This window comes from Falco peregrinus, chromosome 1 (assembly GCF_023634155.1).
Source record: "Falco peregrinus isolate bFalPer1 chromosome 1, bFalPer1.pri, whole genome shotgun sequence".
In the NCBI taxonomy this organism is placed as follows: Eukaryota; Metazoa; Chordata; class Aves; order Falconiformes; family Falconidae; genus Falco; species Falco peregrinus.
This window is the reverse complement of record NC_073721.1, coordinates 48,288,172-48,300,701: the sequence shown is the minus strand read 5'-3', so window position 1 is coordinate 48,300,701 and position 12,530 is coordinate 48,288,172. Positions and strand designations below refer to the sequence as shown.

Sequence of the window (12,530 nt, the reverse complement as noted above, 5' to 3'; positions counted from 1 at the left end):
GCCTGATTGGGGATTAAGCTCTGAAAATATCTGTCTTCAGGAGCTAAAAATTTGGCAAAGCAGGTGCCGCTTGCATTTATTTTGAGACCCAGCTTGCTGGTGCAAAAGCACACATAATTCTCACCCTCTGCAACTGCAGCGCTTGAAGCCCACGGGACGGAAAGATGGAGGTGTTTGACAGAAAAAACCCTCTGCATAATTTGAGGTGAAAGTGGTTCTGTTCTGGCACACGCACGTTTTCTACTGTAGGAGCAATGAGGAAAACCGGATTAGAATCACTTCTTTTAACACCTCAAAGAGAGGGAAAGGGCATCCATCCCGCTTCTGGAAACACTCAGAAGCCATGTGGGGAAGTTTATCCTCAAGCACTTCATATCTCCTGCTAATGCAACGTGTCCTTGGTAAAAAGTGCCCTCCCCTCCCTTTCCCTTCTCAAGTCTCAGGGATGCTGCAGGATCCCACGTTGCACATTTTAAGGCAGATGTGCTCACTGAAAACCCTTTTGGTTTAAGTGATCAGGTGCCCTGTGCTCCCCTCCCTAATGCAGGATATTTGCATGGAAAGAGGACTGGAGGTCCTTGGGGTTTATTTGCTTGGTTGCTTCTCACAGGCAGCTGTTAGCACAGCCAATTGCAGCGCTGCAAATAACTACAGCAAGATCTAAAGTGCTGGGGACACCAGGAGAGGCTGATCAAGCCCTGGTGCGATGGTGGGGCACAGAGGTGTCGTCTCCTGGCTCAGAGCTTTGGGCATCACTTCCAAACCAGCGTGCCACATCCCTCCTTTTTGCAAGACGTGTTCCTGTAGGCTTTAACAAGTAGGTAAAATATGCCCAGGGAGCTTATTGCAGCCTTGCAGAAAGAGGCTCTGCATCTCCTGTACCATCTCTGGTACCCTGGTAGATCATCCTTCCTTGACCTAGAGGCAGGATATTCAAGATCGAGCCCTACCATGTGAAAAGTGGTTGTGCTGCCCACCATGGCTTTGCTGCAGAGGTCCTGGTAGGACCCGCGCTCCGGCTGTGACAGAGGCTGCTGCAGCCGGCGCCAGGCTAATGTTCAAGCTATGATCTCCAGGGCTAATGTTCAAGCTATTAGTTGAATGTGTTTTTCCTGATCTTACAGCCCTTTCTCAGTAGCTGTGATATAGCCTATTCTTCTGAGACACACAAATCAGAGGGTAAGGTAGAGCCAAAAGCTGCTCCATAAATTCACTTGTTTGTGCAGCTTTGTATGCCCTCGGGTGCACTTCTGCTCCTCTCTAATAATTATTTATATTTCAGAAATAACTGTATGGCTACCAGGCACGATAAAAAGACAACATCACCTTGTGAATTCCATCAAACTTTAAATGTGATCTTTTCGGTAGTGCTCGGATAATAGTCAAACTAATATATTCAAATTAAATCGCTCACATTTGCTCAACAACCCATGCGTGTCCTTGGGGAGGCAAAACAGCTATACCACAGCCACTGAAATTTTACCAGGCTCCTATTCCAGCTTTGAGATGTGCTGTCAGCAGAGTTGGTGTCTTTTGGTCTGCATGGCAGATTCTGGGCTCAGGACGGTCATCTCCCCAGGGTTCGCTCAGTGGTCACCATCCCACTGGAGAGCATCTGCTAAATCTGCAGGGCAAATGGGGGTTTGGGTGCTGGGTGCCTCTAATTCAGCTCAGAAAATGCCTGGGCAAGAGCGTCACTGTATTCCCAGCTGACTGATGGATGCTTGTTCACGCTAACTTGCTGTTGTTGAGTTGGAGGCATCATCAGAGTTTCTCTCTTTCCCTCTTCTCCTCATCAGGCAAGGAAGGGCTATCAGAAGACTATCCTGGAAATCAACACACCCAAAGTAGAGCAAGTACCTATAGTCGACATCATGTTCAATGACTTCGGAGAAGCATCACAGAAATTTGGATTCGAGGTGGGACCAGCTTGCTTCATGGGCTAAGAGCCACCTGAAAACTAGTCTCCAAATGAGCAACCTCGTAACCTCATTGCGCCATTTAATTAATTAAAAAAAAAAAAAAGAAAGAAAGAAAAAAAAGAATTTCTTGTCACATGCACGTTCTGAAACTGGACAGCGATGGGTTATTTTTTTCCGTTTTGTTTTGTTCTTCATTTCGCCCGAGTTTTTCTGTGCCACCGCACCCCCACGTACTGAATCGCCGACTGAGAAGACCGTTCCCACGACAGACGCAGAATCCAGAATCGCATGACCGACCGCTGCACGCGTGGCCCGGAGACCTGCCCCTGCCACCGCCGCTGCCACCCCTGCTGCTCCACTGCCACCAGGCAGACCCCACCACCATCAAAGACTTCTTCTTGCCATGGAGCGATACCGAGCGCTTGTCTATAGATTATTGTGTGTTTGTTTGTTTCTAAGGAAACATGGAAAAAAAACTTGAAACTCCTGTGTTCAGCTTGACGTTGAAGTCCTGGCAGTCCTGGCTCCAATCCAAACCCTGCCGAAGCTCATCGGAGGCATTTTGTTGACTTCCACGAGATTTGGATCAGCTCTAGCAAGTAGACATCATGGCCATTTCCAGAATTTTTAATCTCTCCATGGAATTGCCTAATTTTACGTTTTCTAAAATTTAACCCCATGAATTTGATAGCTAAAATTCACACTGGGCATCTCTTTCCCATGTATTAAAGGTGCTTATATTTTTGTATGTTTGTAAGTAAATATTTGTATTGTATATTATTTTAAATGTTTAAATGTTTCTGGCTTCAAAACATGCATGTGACCCTGTCTGGATTAAAACCACCACCCTTCCCACCACCATCCCAGCCAAGCATCCACCTGGGAATGAAGACGACAGCTCACATCCCCACTGCTCCTGCCTCTTCTCAGCCCCAAGCCTGGATCTGGGGGGCCCTGGAGTTATGCCCAGGCACGAGTCTTTGCAGGATGAAGCCCCAGTGAGTGGCAAACCCCAGCCCCCAGATGTCTTTCGGAATGATTAATTTCAAAATAAGCAAATTAAAGCCACTTTTTAACAAGATTTCTACCAAACCCTGATGTAAAAGCAGGATCTGCTTGAAGTCTCTGCCTTTTTATACACTTGCTTACCTTAACATATGTGTTTTAAATTAATTCTTCTTTTTTTTTCCTTCAGCATTCTTATAAAATAATAGTAATAAAAAGAAATCCATTCCCAGCGGCAGATTGCAGTGGCAGGGGAAATCCATCTGTCCTCTCTGAATACAAAATGGTACAAAAAAAAAAAAAGGAAAAAAAAAAAAGGTGCTTTTTATTTTTACATGTCTCTGTGGTGCTATCTATTTGAATAACTTTAATACAACACTGGTGATACCCTGCCATTGGCCAATCTCCCACCAGCCTTTGCTTTATAGCCACTTTCAACACAGACTGCAGGCTTTTGCTACAGTCTTTGATTATAAATGCATGCCACCTTCATATTTGTTATGTAGAAGACCTGCTCCTTTCCTTAATTGTACACAGTAGCTTGTACGGTCCACGTAGAAAAAGTATTAAGTGTGCTTACATCTTTCCCCTCCCCCCACCCCCCCCAAGAATATTCATGCGTTTTATATGGTGGGAACCGTACCAGATTGTACTCAGTCGCTGAATGTTTGTGGTGCTAATTTATGTATTTGTTGGATGTCCTGACGTGATGCTGAAGCCGTGTGGGTGCCTGCCCGCCGAGCGCTCCCGGGAGTCTGCAGTTTTCTTGGTCTTCCCACAGTGGCTCTGCCAGGATGGCTTTTTTTCTTTTTTTTTTTTTTTTTTCCTTCCATGCAGGGTTTTCAGCTTGCAACCTGCTGACACCATCTTCTTTTTCTGTTTGTTTGTTTGTTTTCTCCTTGGCCATTTTCCTTGTTCAGATCTTTCAGCTGGAAAATAGATGTTGCAGGGTGGGGGGGTTATTATTATTTGGCCTGGAGTATTACAACAACACTTGAGCCAAGGGGGGTCTTTCACCATAAAGGAAAAGACATCACATTTACTGTGAAGAAATGCCTACATATGATGTCTTTTCCTTCCTCCTTCCCGAGCAGAGAGCAGCAGCATCGGAGGAAGGGAGGCAAAGCCATGCTGGAGAGAGCGGCGATGCCGCCTGGTGCTTTTTGGTCCAGGAGAACCATGTCCATCCATCTCCCTTCTTCTGTTGTGTTCTCTTGTAATTTTTATTTTTTTTTCCACTTGGGGGGAAAAAACAAAGGTGCTACCCTAAAAACTGCAGACTCCGGCAGCAAAGCAGTGAAAAGGAGTATATAATAATATATAGGAGAATTCAGCTTCTCAGTCACCTTGGCAACAGCCTTGTTCAGGAACAGTGGGAAGGTCAGAAAAGGTTGCACATTCCTCTCTGCAACAGAAAAGCCATATATTGATGTATGTACACACGTGTGTGTCTGTCTAGGTCATGTGATTCTGTTACAAATTTTCATCAAGGGAGCTTCTTTCTTTTATTTTTTCCCTTTATTTCTTTGCTTTAAGAAAAAAAATCCTCTGTTGAATTCCACAGTGTTGTAATTGTACTGAGCTCCAAACTGTTCCGATTTCCCCAGACCACTTAGCTACGGTATATTGCAATAAAATTACTACTTGTATTTGCAGACGTTCTTTTTGTGTAATTTTATTTCCCTCCTCCCTTAATATATATGACTTGAACAAATGTTGATAAGAAAAATAAAACCTATGGAAAAAAATTTTAGTACATAAGGCCCTTTTTAAAATATAGTGTCAAATGACATATTGTACATTTCTTCAAAGTCCAATAAACATGTCAAAATTTAAGTGTAATGCCCATAAGAGCTATTTTTAAATATTTTAAACCTGTGTAATAAAGGAATAAATGTAATAGATTTTTTTTTCAATAAATCAAGTTTACTGTTTCCACCTAAACCAACGTGATGTGAATGTCTTCTTGAAGTTGGTTGCAGCATCATTTCCCCACGACCCCTCTGCTCAGTGGAGCCTGAAGAGTTCATCAGAGTAGCAGGGAAACTTCTTAAAAGGTAATGTATACTATAAAATAATAAACCAAACCCATCAGACAGAGAACTTCCAGGCCTGGAATCTTTGGGTTTTTTCCTCTAGTGAGAAACTCCAATCAGCTCAACAGTGCAAAAGTCCAGCCCGAGGATCTTGGTGACTGGGATCTGGATGAGGACATGAAGTGGCCACCAGCTTCTCCACCCCAGCGGCAACGGCACCTGAGGAGTCTTTGCTTGGCAATGCAGCCTTTGCTCTAGCTGATCTTCTCCTCCTGAGACGAACTGAGGAAACAAGCCATTTTTCCAGCTTCTTGATGAGCTCCTCAACCCCAAAACTCATGTCTCGGCCCCAGGGCACCGCTGCACGGACGTGCTGGGGGAAGCAATGTGGGGGATGCTATGGTCATCCTCTCCTCCTTAACTCCTGTGGGTTTTGCTCCAGGGATGTGCAAGAAGATGACGGCTTCTCTAGAAACCACTGTAAAAAGTGGCATGCGTCTGCCTGCCAGCACCAACCGCCGCTGCTGGATTTGCTTCGCTCGGGTTCTCGAGGGCTTCTTGCAAAGAACGTTTGGGTGGTGCAGCTGGTTTGCAGGTTCAAGAAGATGCTTGCACCTTAGAAACGTGTCCTTAGTCGCAACACTGCAGGTGCATATAGCACAAACACATGTGTGTGCACGAGCCCACCTCTATGCACAAAGCTTTGCAATGAGCAAGCCAAGCTGTGTCCCTGCAATTGGCAGTAATCTCACAATAAGAGAGATGTTCAGATAAGGAGCAAACGTCCTTTAGTCAAAGTATATAAATAGATAACAGGTTTTGGGAACTCGGGATATTATGGCCAAATCTTCATCCAAATGGACCCCAGAAATGTGGAGGTACCACAGCTGCTGGAAGAAACTAGGGGGGAAATAGCCTTACTTCGAACTGCCTAGGAAGGTTCAGCTTAGATCCCGATGGTGCTTCAAGGTGAACTAACCTCACCCGTGCTGACTCGCCACTTGTGATTTGCACTCAATCATTTCTGGTTGCAGCAAAAACTTCTAGCAAATGCCTTGGTCTCACTGCTAAGAGGAGCTCTGATCTGCCATTAGGAAAAAGCAGAGATCTCAGAAAGGATTTGACTCTTTCTGGTGCTGCCAGCCCCAGAAGCGATGGCACATTTTTCACCTCTTTTCCTATAACAGGAAAGTTCATGATTTGGTGCTACAGCCACAATGCAGTAACTCTGCCAGGTGCAAAACAGAGGGTAGTTTTTGGAAGTTCCACAACAGAAAGCAGCAGATTATCAAAACAGCATGAGCACCCCAGACAGCTGAGTTTTGCTCTGCAGATGGGACCGCTGACCCCAAAGCAATGCACCCCCCAGGGGCTCTGCCTGGGCAGGGTCCTGGCACAGCAGCTGCCTCCCATGCCTCAGGGATGGTGCACGAGGGCAGGGTCAGCAGCTCAAACCTCAGGATGCAGCAAGAGGATCGAGCTCAGCACCCACCCCAGGCCGGGGGGGAGCAGAGCAGCACCACCACCCCCGTACAATAGGGAGTGAGAGTTACCAAGTGCAGCTGAGCCCAGTTGCATTTCCAACAGCCTTTAAAAGCAGCTGAGCTGGCCTGGGCAGGGGGGTGGGGGGTTGCAGTGCTACTGGTGTCTGCTTTGCTCTGCCTGGGATATTTTTGTTTGTTTGATCGTTTGGTTTGGTTTTTTGTTTGTTTGGGGGTTTTTCCTCTCTGAAGGAAGGGCCGCAGGTCCTTATGCTACCCGTGTGTCTGTTGGCTCCCTGTCTTTTATCTTGGGGTCCCTTGGCTTGCTTTGGCTGGTAGAGCACTGGCTGTCCCTAAAAAAGTACATTCCTATATGGTTTGTAAGTGTAGGCAGTGGGGCAGAGAAAAGAGCCTTTGGTGTAAGCTCAACCATGTATTAGTCATCTGAGGCTCCAGTGAGAAGTTACCCTTTGGACAGGAGCCTCCTGCACCCGTTGCTGGCACGGGGTGAAGTGCAGGTACCTCCTGGCCAGGGCTGTGTGGGAGCAGCCGGTGCGTGGGGGCCAGCTGGGATGGATCCATGGGTTCACCATCTGCCGGCCCTGCTGCGCGTGCCGAGCACCCGGCTGGCATGGCACGGATGGCTGTTCCAAAACCCAGTTCATTCTAGTCATGCTTCGACCCTGGGGCTGCACCACCAGTGACCCACAGGTTCCTGCTCCTGGGAGCTGGTGGGGAAGGGAGGCAGGAGCAGCAGCCCAGGCAGGGGGCCAGCATGCTGCAGGAGGCACAGCTCTGCCAGGTACCGCTCCCAGCCCAGTCTGTGCCGTGCGGGGACGTGCCATGATCACACCGTTTGCTTTCTGCAAGACACAACAGCTTCGGTTGGGATGCACCCTGCTCTATTATTATCTCTCAAAGTGATGCTCCTCCCAGCTCCTTAAATACTGTGTTTACATGAGGCTGGTAAAAATAAAAAGAGCTAAAAAAGAAGCGTTGGCTAAAATTAAATTTAGAGACCAAATCCTTGGCATTTTTTCCCTATGGTCTAGGTGAGTTTGTGCAAAACAACCCAGGAGAAAAACTGTGAATGGGTGTTTCATACTAAGCATTGGGCTTCCTTAGTGCAACTAAAGCTCTCCTGGAAAAAGAGAAGCAGCAAGACAAAGTGGGAGGCTACAATGAGAAGGGGAGAGCAGTGTCCTTAGCATGAAGAGAGTATTTAGAGTGAGACTTTTGCAGCATACAAGGCAAACCAGAGCTATTTTCATTGTTCAGCAGCTTTTTGTCCAGCATCTTCTCCCCAGCTGGGCCTGGTTTGACTTTTGATTAATGTCTCAATCAAAAGGCTGGGTCAGATTTTCCCCAGCTCTTTCAATGACTTTCTATGAGAAAGAGCAAGTGAGCTGGAGATGCCTCCTGGCATTTCACCGCCACCTGTAGATTAAGCTGCAGAGTCTCCAGCAAAAGCGAATACCGTGCAAGTCAGGTGTATCTCCTCTCTCTTAACACCTGGCAGAGGAACTGTGCCACTGCAAACTCACTGCTCTGCCTTTTCTGCCAGCCGGGCACTCCACCAGCCAGGCAATTTCCAGATTTTTTTAAATATATTTTTTTAACATGGGTGATCTGAGCAGGACAGGCGGCTGCTGCAGCAGTGAGTCACATCAGGCTGACTCTTGTGTCACTTGGCCCTGCAAACCTGGGATCCCTCTGCTGGGGTTGGGGTGAAGGCTGCAGCAATGCCCAGGACCTTCACCCACGGCGTGGCTGGAAATGCTCAGCAGCGTCTCAGCTTGCAGCAGGAATGAGGGTTACCGGTGCAAGGGCTCTCAGCCATGTTTGGCCTCTTTAATACTGGACAACCCTGGCTCCTGCCAGCGTTGTGTGACTTGATGCCTTTTTTTTCCTAGAGAAAAGTTGTGTTTCAGATGGCCAGGGCAGCCCGTGCACAGGCTCTGCCCAGTGCTGTGGGGGGTGGTGGGGCAGGATCCAGCCCTGCAGCTGCTTGATGCTGCCGAGGGCTAAAGCTGAGCTCATCTGACAAACCATCTCTTCTGTTCTCCCTTTTTCGCTCCATTTTTCCCTCTGCTCTGCCACGCTGCATAGTGCAAGAGCAGCGGGTGGGAAGCAATGGTTTGTCATAATTACCTATAAATCATAGTGTCACCGCAGTAAGGACTTCTGGGTTTTCCATCCTGTTTTCTTTCCATGAATTTTTCTTTTTTTAAGGCAAAAGCAACCTTTGAAGCCAACCTGAGCTGATGTTCTCAACATCTATCAGTCACTGTTTAAGTGGTGCTGCTCTCCTGCTGTTAGGCAATAGCCCAAAACTGCGGAGTTTTAATGCTTTTCAAGGTGTCTGGCTTAATCCAAGCTCTGATTTCAACCAGGAGGCACTATTGACACCAAAGAGTATAAAAGTGCAACTTTGTGACTTGAGCAATGACAAGAAAACACAAAGCTTGAATACCAGCCCTGGCCTTTGGTGCTTACAGCCAAGTACTGGGATGCGCAATAGGTCTGTGGTGCTGCTCCTCTTCCCAGAGGAGCAGGGTGCTGTGCCACTGCTAGTGACCCACCGGAGATTGTCACTGTAAGGTCACCACCACCAAGCTCTTCTCCAGCAGGATTATCCTGTGAAAGCACCATGAAGTGATCCTTTGGAGCTTTGGAAATAATCTCAACTGATCCTTCCCTTGGTGCTTCCAGCTGAGGGGAATGGTGGAACCCTCTCGCATCAAGGAAAGCTTCAGTATCAGCATCTTCTCTGGGCACATAATCCACCTCCTGGATTTGGGGCTCATAATGGGTTCTCCCCAAGTCACAGCGTTGAAAGCTGCTGTTGCTTTTGATCTCCAAAACAGGAGGAGTGTTAATGTGCTATAGTCGTATTTATGACACCTATTGCCATTTCATTTATTCCTTGTAACTTCTCCGGCTGCAGATATTTTCCATCCTGGGGCATCATGGCAGCAAAGAGATTTTCTCCAGAGGCACAAACTCAATAGTTCAGACAGGCCCTGTGTGTTTCTACCTTCATAGCAAACAAAACTTAGCAATTTATGCTTGTATTTAATGGGTTTTCTCAAATAGCCCAGAGCAAAAATAAACACCCCAAAGAAATCAAATACACAAAAACCCTAAAGAAGAAGCTGTTTTTCTCCTTCAGAGACAAGCCAACACGCTTGTTTTTTAAGAGATGCATAACTAAAAGAGCTCTGAAGCGCTACAATTACATCTTGTAAGGCACAGGCTGTCACGCTCAGAGGCACCCCTGGAATCACTGCTCGACACAGCTGAACACCGAGAGCAGACATGCCATCTTCAGGCCCTGTGTTGGGACTTAATGTTCTCATTCTGCCTAATTATTAATATGTTAATTTGACAATGAGATGTTCTTTGCAGGAATTTTTCTACGTTGTGCTTGGCTCTTTTTCAGCTGCTCCTTAACTTGGTGAATTTTCCTTCTTCTCCATTTCCTCAGCTCAAGCAGGGCAGAGCCATGGGCTGCGCCTGGGGAACCTTTCCCTGGGCACCTTGGGGTGCTCAAGAAAGTAACAGTGTTGGGCAAGCATCGTGTCGGTGTTGGCTGCCAGCCTGACCTTGGGGACATCCCTTGGTGTGGCCAAGCCGTGATCCCTGCCCTGCAAAAGGTGGATGCTGGGTTGTAATGCTGCCCTGCTGGGGACCCCGAGGGAAGCAATGCACTGACTGTGCCTCTTAAAGTGCAAAAAAATTCCCCCGGGGGAGCTGAGCAGGGACCATGAACCTGCTGGTGGGGACCCTCCGCCACAGGTGGTCTCTTGTCCGCGTACACAAGTGTGGTGAAGAGTTTGGTCTTGTTGGGATGGCAGTGCTACCTTACATCCAAAAGTCTGCTGGGAGGTCCCAGACAGAAGTCCGGGTTGGGAAAGTGCCTCCCTTCACCCCTCATCTCCCCCAGCACTGAAGCATCTCCCCAGCAGGGTGGACCCCAGCCCAGAGCTGCTCCTTGCTGCTGCCGGCATGATGTTGAATTTCAGGAGAAAGCAGGAGCAGCTGCCAAAAAAATAAAAAAAAAAATTGTCCCTCTTTAAGGTTTTTCTTTCAAGCAGGCTGATCAGAGACCCTGTTGAAACGGAAATCAAAAAGCTGCCAGACTTGAAACGTTAATTAAGATACACAACAGGGAGAGCGGGGAGAAGGAAGGAGGAGAGCATCTATTCATGAATTACCTGCTCTAAGAGGAAGCGTTTGTGAATTCCAAATGCATCTATCATTTCGGTGGCGAATGAAAGAAATTGAATCTAACTACGCAGGAAGTTTGTACACCACCATGGATTTAATTTTCAAACTTGCAGCAGGCAAAGATTAACCTTGCCGAAGGGCATTAGCGGAGCAGGCAGAATGTGTAAAAATTAATCCCTGCTCTAAGTTTCTTCAGGAGGAAACACTAAGCAGTATTAAATATTTATTGTATATAAATACCTTCTCCCCCATCACTTTCTTTCCTGCTTTGCATTTCAGTTCCTTCTTCTGCCAAAGCCTGTCTGCCCAGCAGAGCAGCGTGCCTGGTTCACACTGTGGGGTTTTTTTCCTCCTGTGTAAGGAGAAAGGTATGAGGAATAATTCATTTGCCACCTTGATTTTTTCACTCCCTCCCCTCTAAAGATTGATACCATTGCACTTAAAGGGGAGAAAATCAAGTTGTGCTGATCTATGACCAGACACTATTTATTCTCATAGAGTCTCATCTGCAAATTGTTCAGCATCTTTGGAATTAAAATCCCTTTGCAATCTCCCCAGCTAGCTGAAAATATGCCATTTCCCTCCTCTTCCTTCTCGGATGTCTTTTCCCTCTGATCAGGGCACAATGTTATTGATGATTTGATTCTGCTTTACATTCAAATGGCTGTGGAAAATTTGGACTGTAAATAATGCTCCTGTTCACCTCAGGCAGAATTATTCTGAGGGTTCTTTTTTTTCCTTTTATTCTTTCTTTTCCTTCCCTCTTTCCCTTTCTATCTTTCTTTCTTCAGATCTTGGAATGGGTGATAAATTAATCATTTCTTCCCCCGTAGCAACCGCCAACGTACAATATGGAGCTGATTACTTCACACCTGTGATTTAGACTTAGAGGTGACCCTGCAAATGGCAAAAAAAAAGAGCCTATCTCGTGGATCCTGTGCTGCTGGGAGGAACAAACCAGCCCAGCACAGAAACATGGCTCAGCACATTAGTCCTAGAAAGCAGCTTACAGTCCCCGTGTCCCCACTTTGTCCCCAGCACCCAGAGCAGGGACAGCCTGGCCAGCTGAGTCCATGCCTGAGCATATTTCTGAAGCAGATGTGGGATGGTTTCACTTCTACAGAGATTAAGGTAGTTTACACGGGTATTTTATACTTAATAAGATGATGGGACTTGGGCCAGCATGCATGTGGCTACTGGATCCTGCCCCAGCTGCCCAGAGCCGATAAGATGTAATCGGCAAGGCTGGTTCACTGCAAGGCTTTTTTCTTTTCTCTTTCTTTTTTTTTTTTTTTTTTTTCCCCCGATAAGAAATAGAAAGCTGAGGGTGGTTGGAGATAAGCTGTCCCACCGGGTAGGATGGGGTCCTTGTGGCTAGAAAGCACCCATGGCAGAGCGAGCTGCCTCTTGCACCCCCTGTGCCCTGGGTAACTGCTGCCTGCTGTCCTGGGCTCCAGTCCATGGGGACAGGAGCATCTTCAGGCCCCCAGTTACACTCACCTGGCTTTGGGCTGCTGGAGTGAGCGTGCTCAGAGTCCTGGACCCAAACTCTGGATTAGCCCAAACCCCTTCTGAGGGCTGCAGTGTGTGACCCGATGGAACACTGCACATTGCAATGGGAGAGCTGCGAGGTTTGGTTTGTGTTGGTGCTTTTTAACCTGGGAGGAGAGCCTGGGTGGCTCCAGCTGAGGGGCGGGGGGGTGGGGGGGTGGGGTGGTCAGGACCCCCTTAATATGCTTGCAGAAGGCTGCCCAGGCGTTGCTGCAGAGCTGGTGGTGTGTGGCCATGAGGAGAGGAGGCTCATCCTCCTCCTGCTGCTCTGGAGCCTTCTTTCTGCTGGGGAAGGGCTGGGAAGG

General features: G+C 47.4%; 1 protein-coding gene across 4 annotated transcripts in view; it reads left to right on the top strand.

The window, feature by feature from the left end:
• COL5A1 (collagen type V alpha 1 chain) overlaps positions 1-4,871 on the top strand; it is a 160,335-nt gene extending 155,464 nt beyond the window's left edge. For all 4 annotated transcript variants that reach the window (XM_055803058.1, XM_055803051.1, XM_055803044.1 and 1 more), the window contains one exon: positions 1,800-4,871. In XM_055803058.1, the coding sequence (XP_055659033.1) occupies positions 1,800-1,946 (147 nt within the window). In that variant the 3' untranslated portion in view covers positions 1,947-4,871. The remainder of the gene's footprint in view (positions 1-1,799) is intronic.
• Positions 4,872-12,530: the final 7,659 nt, after the last annotated feature.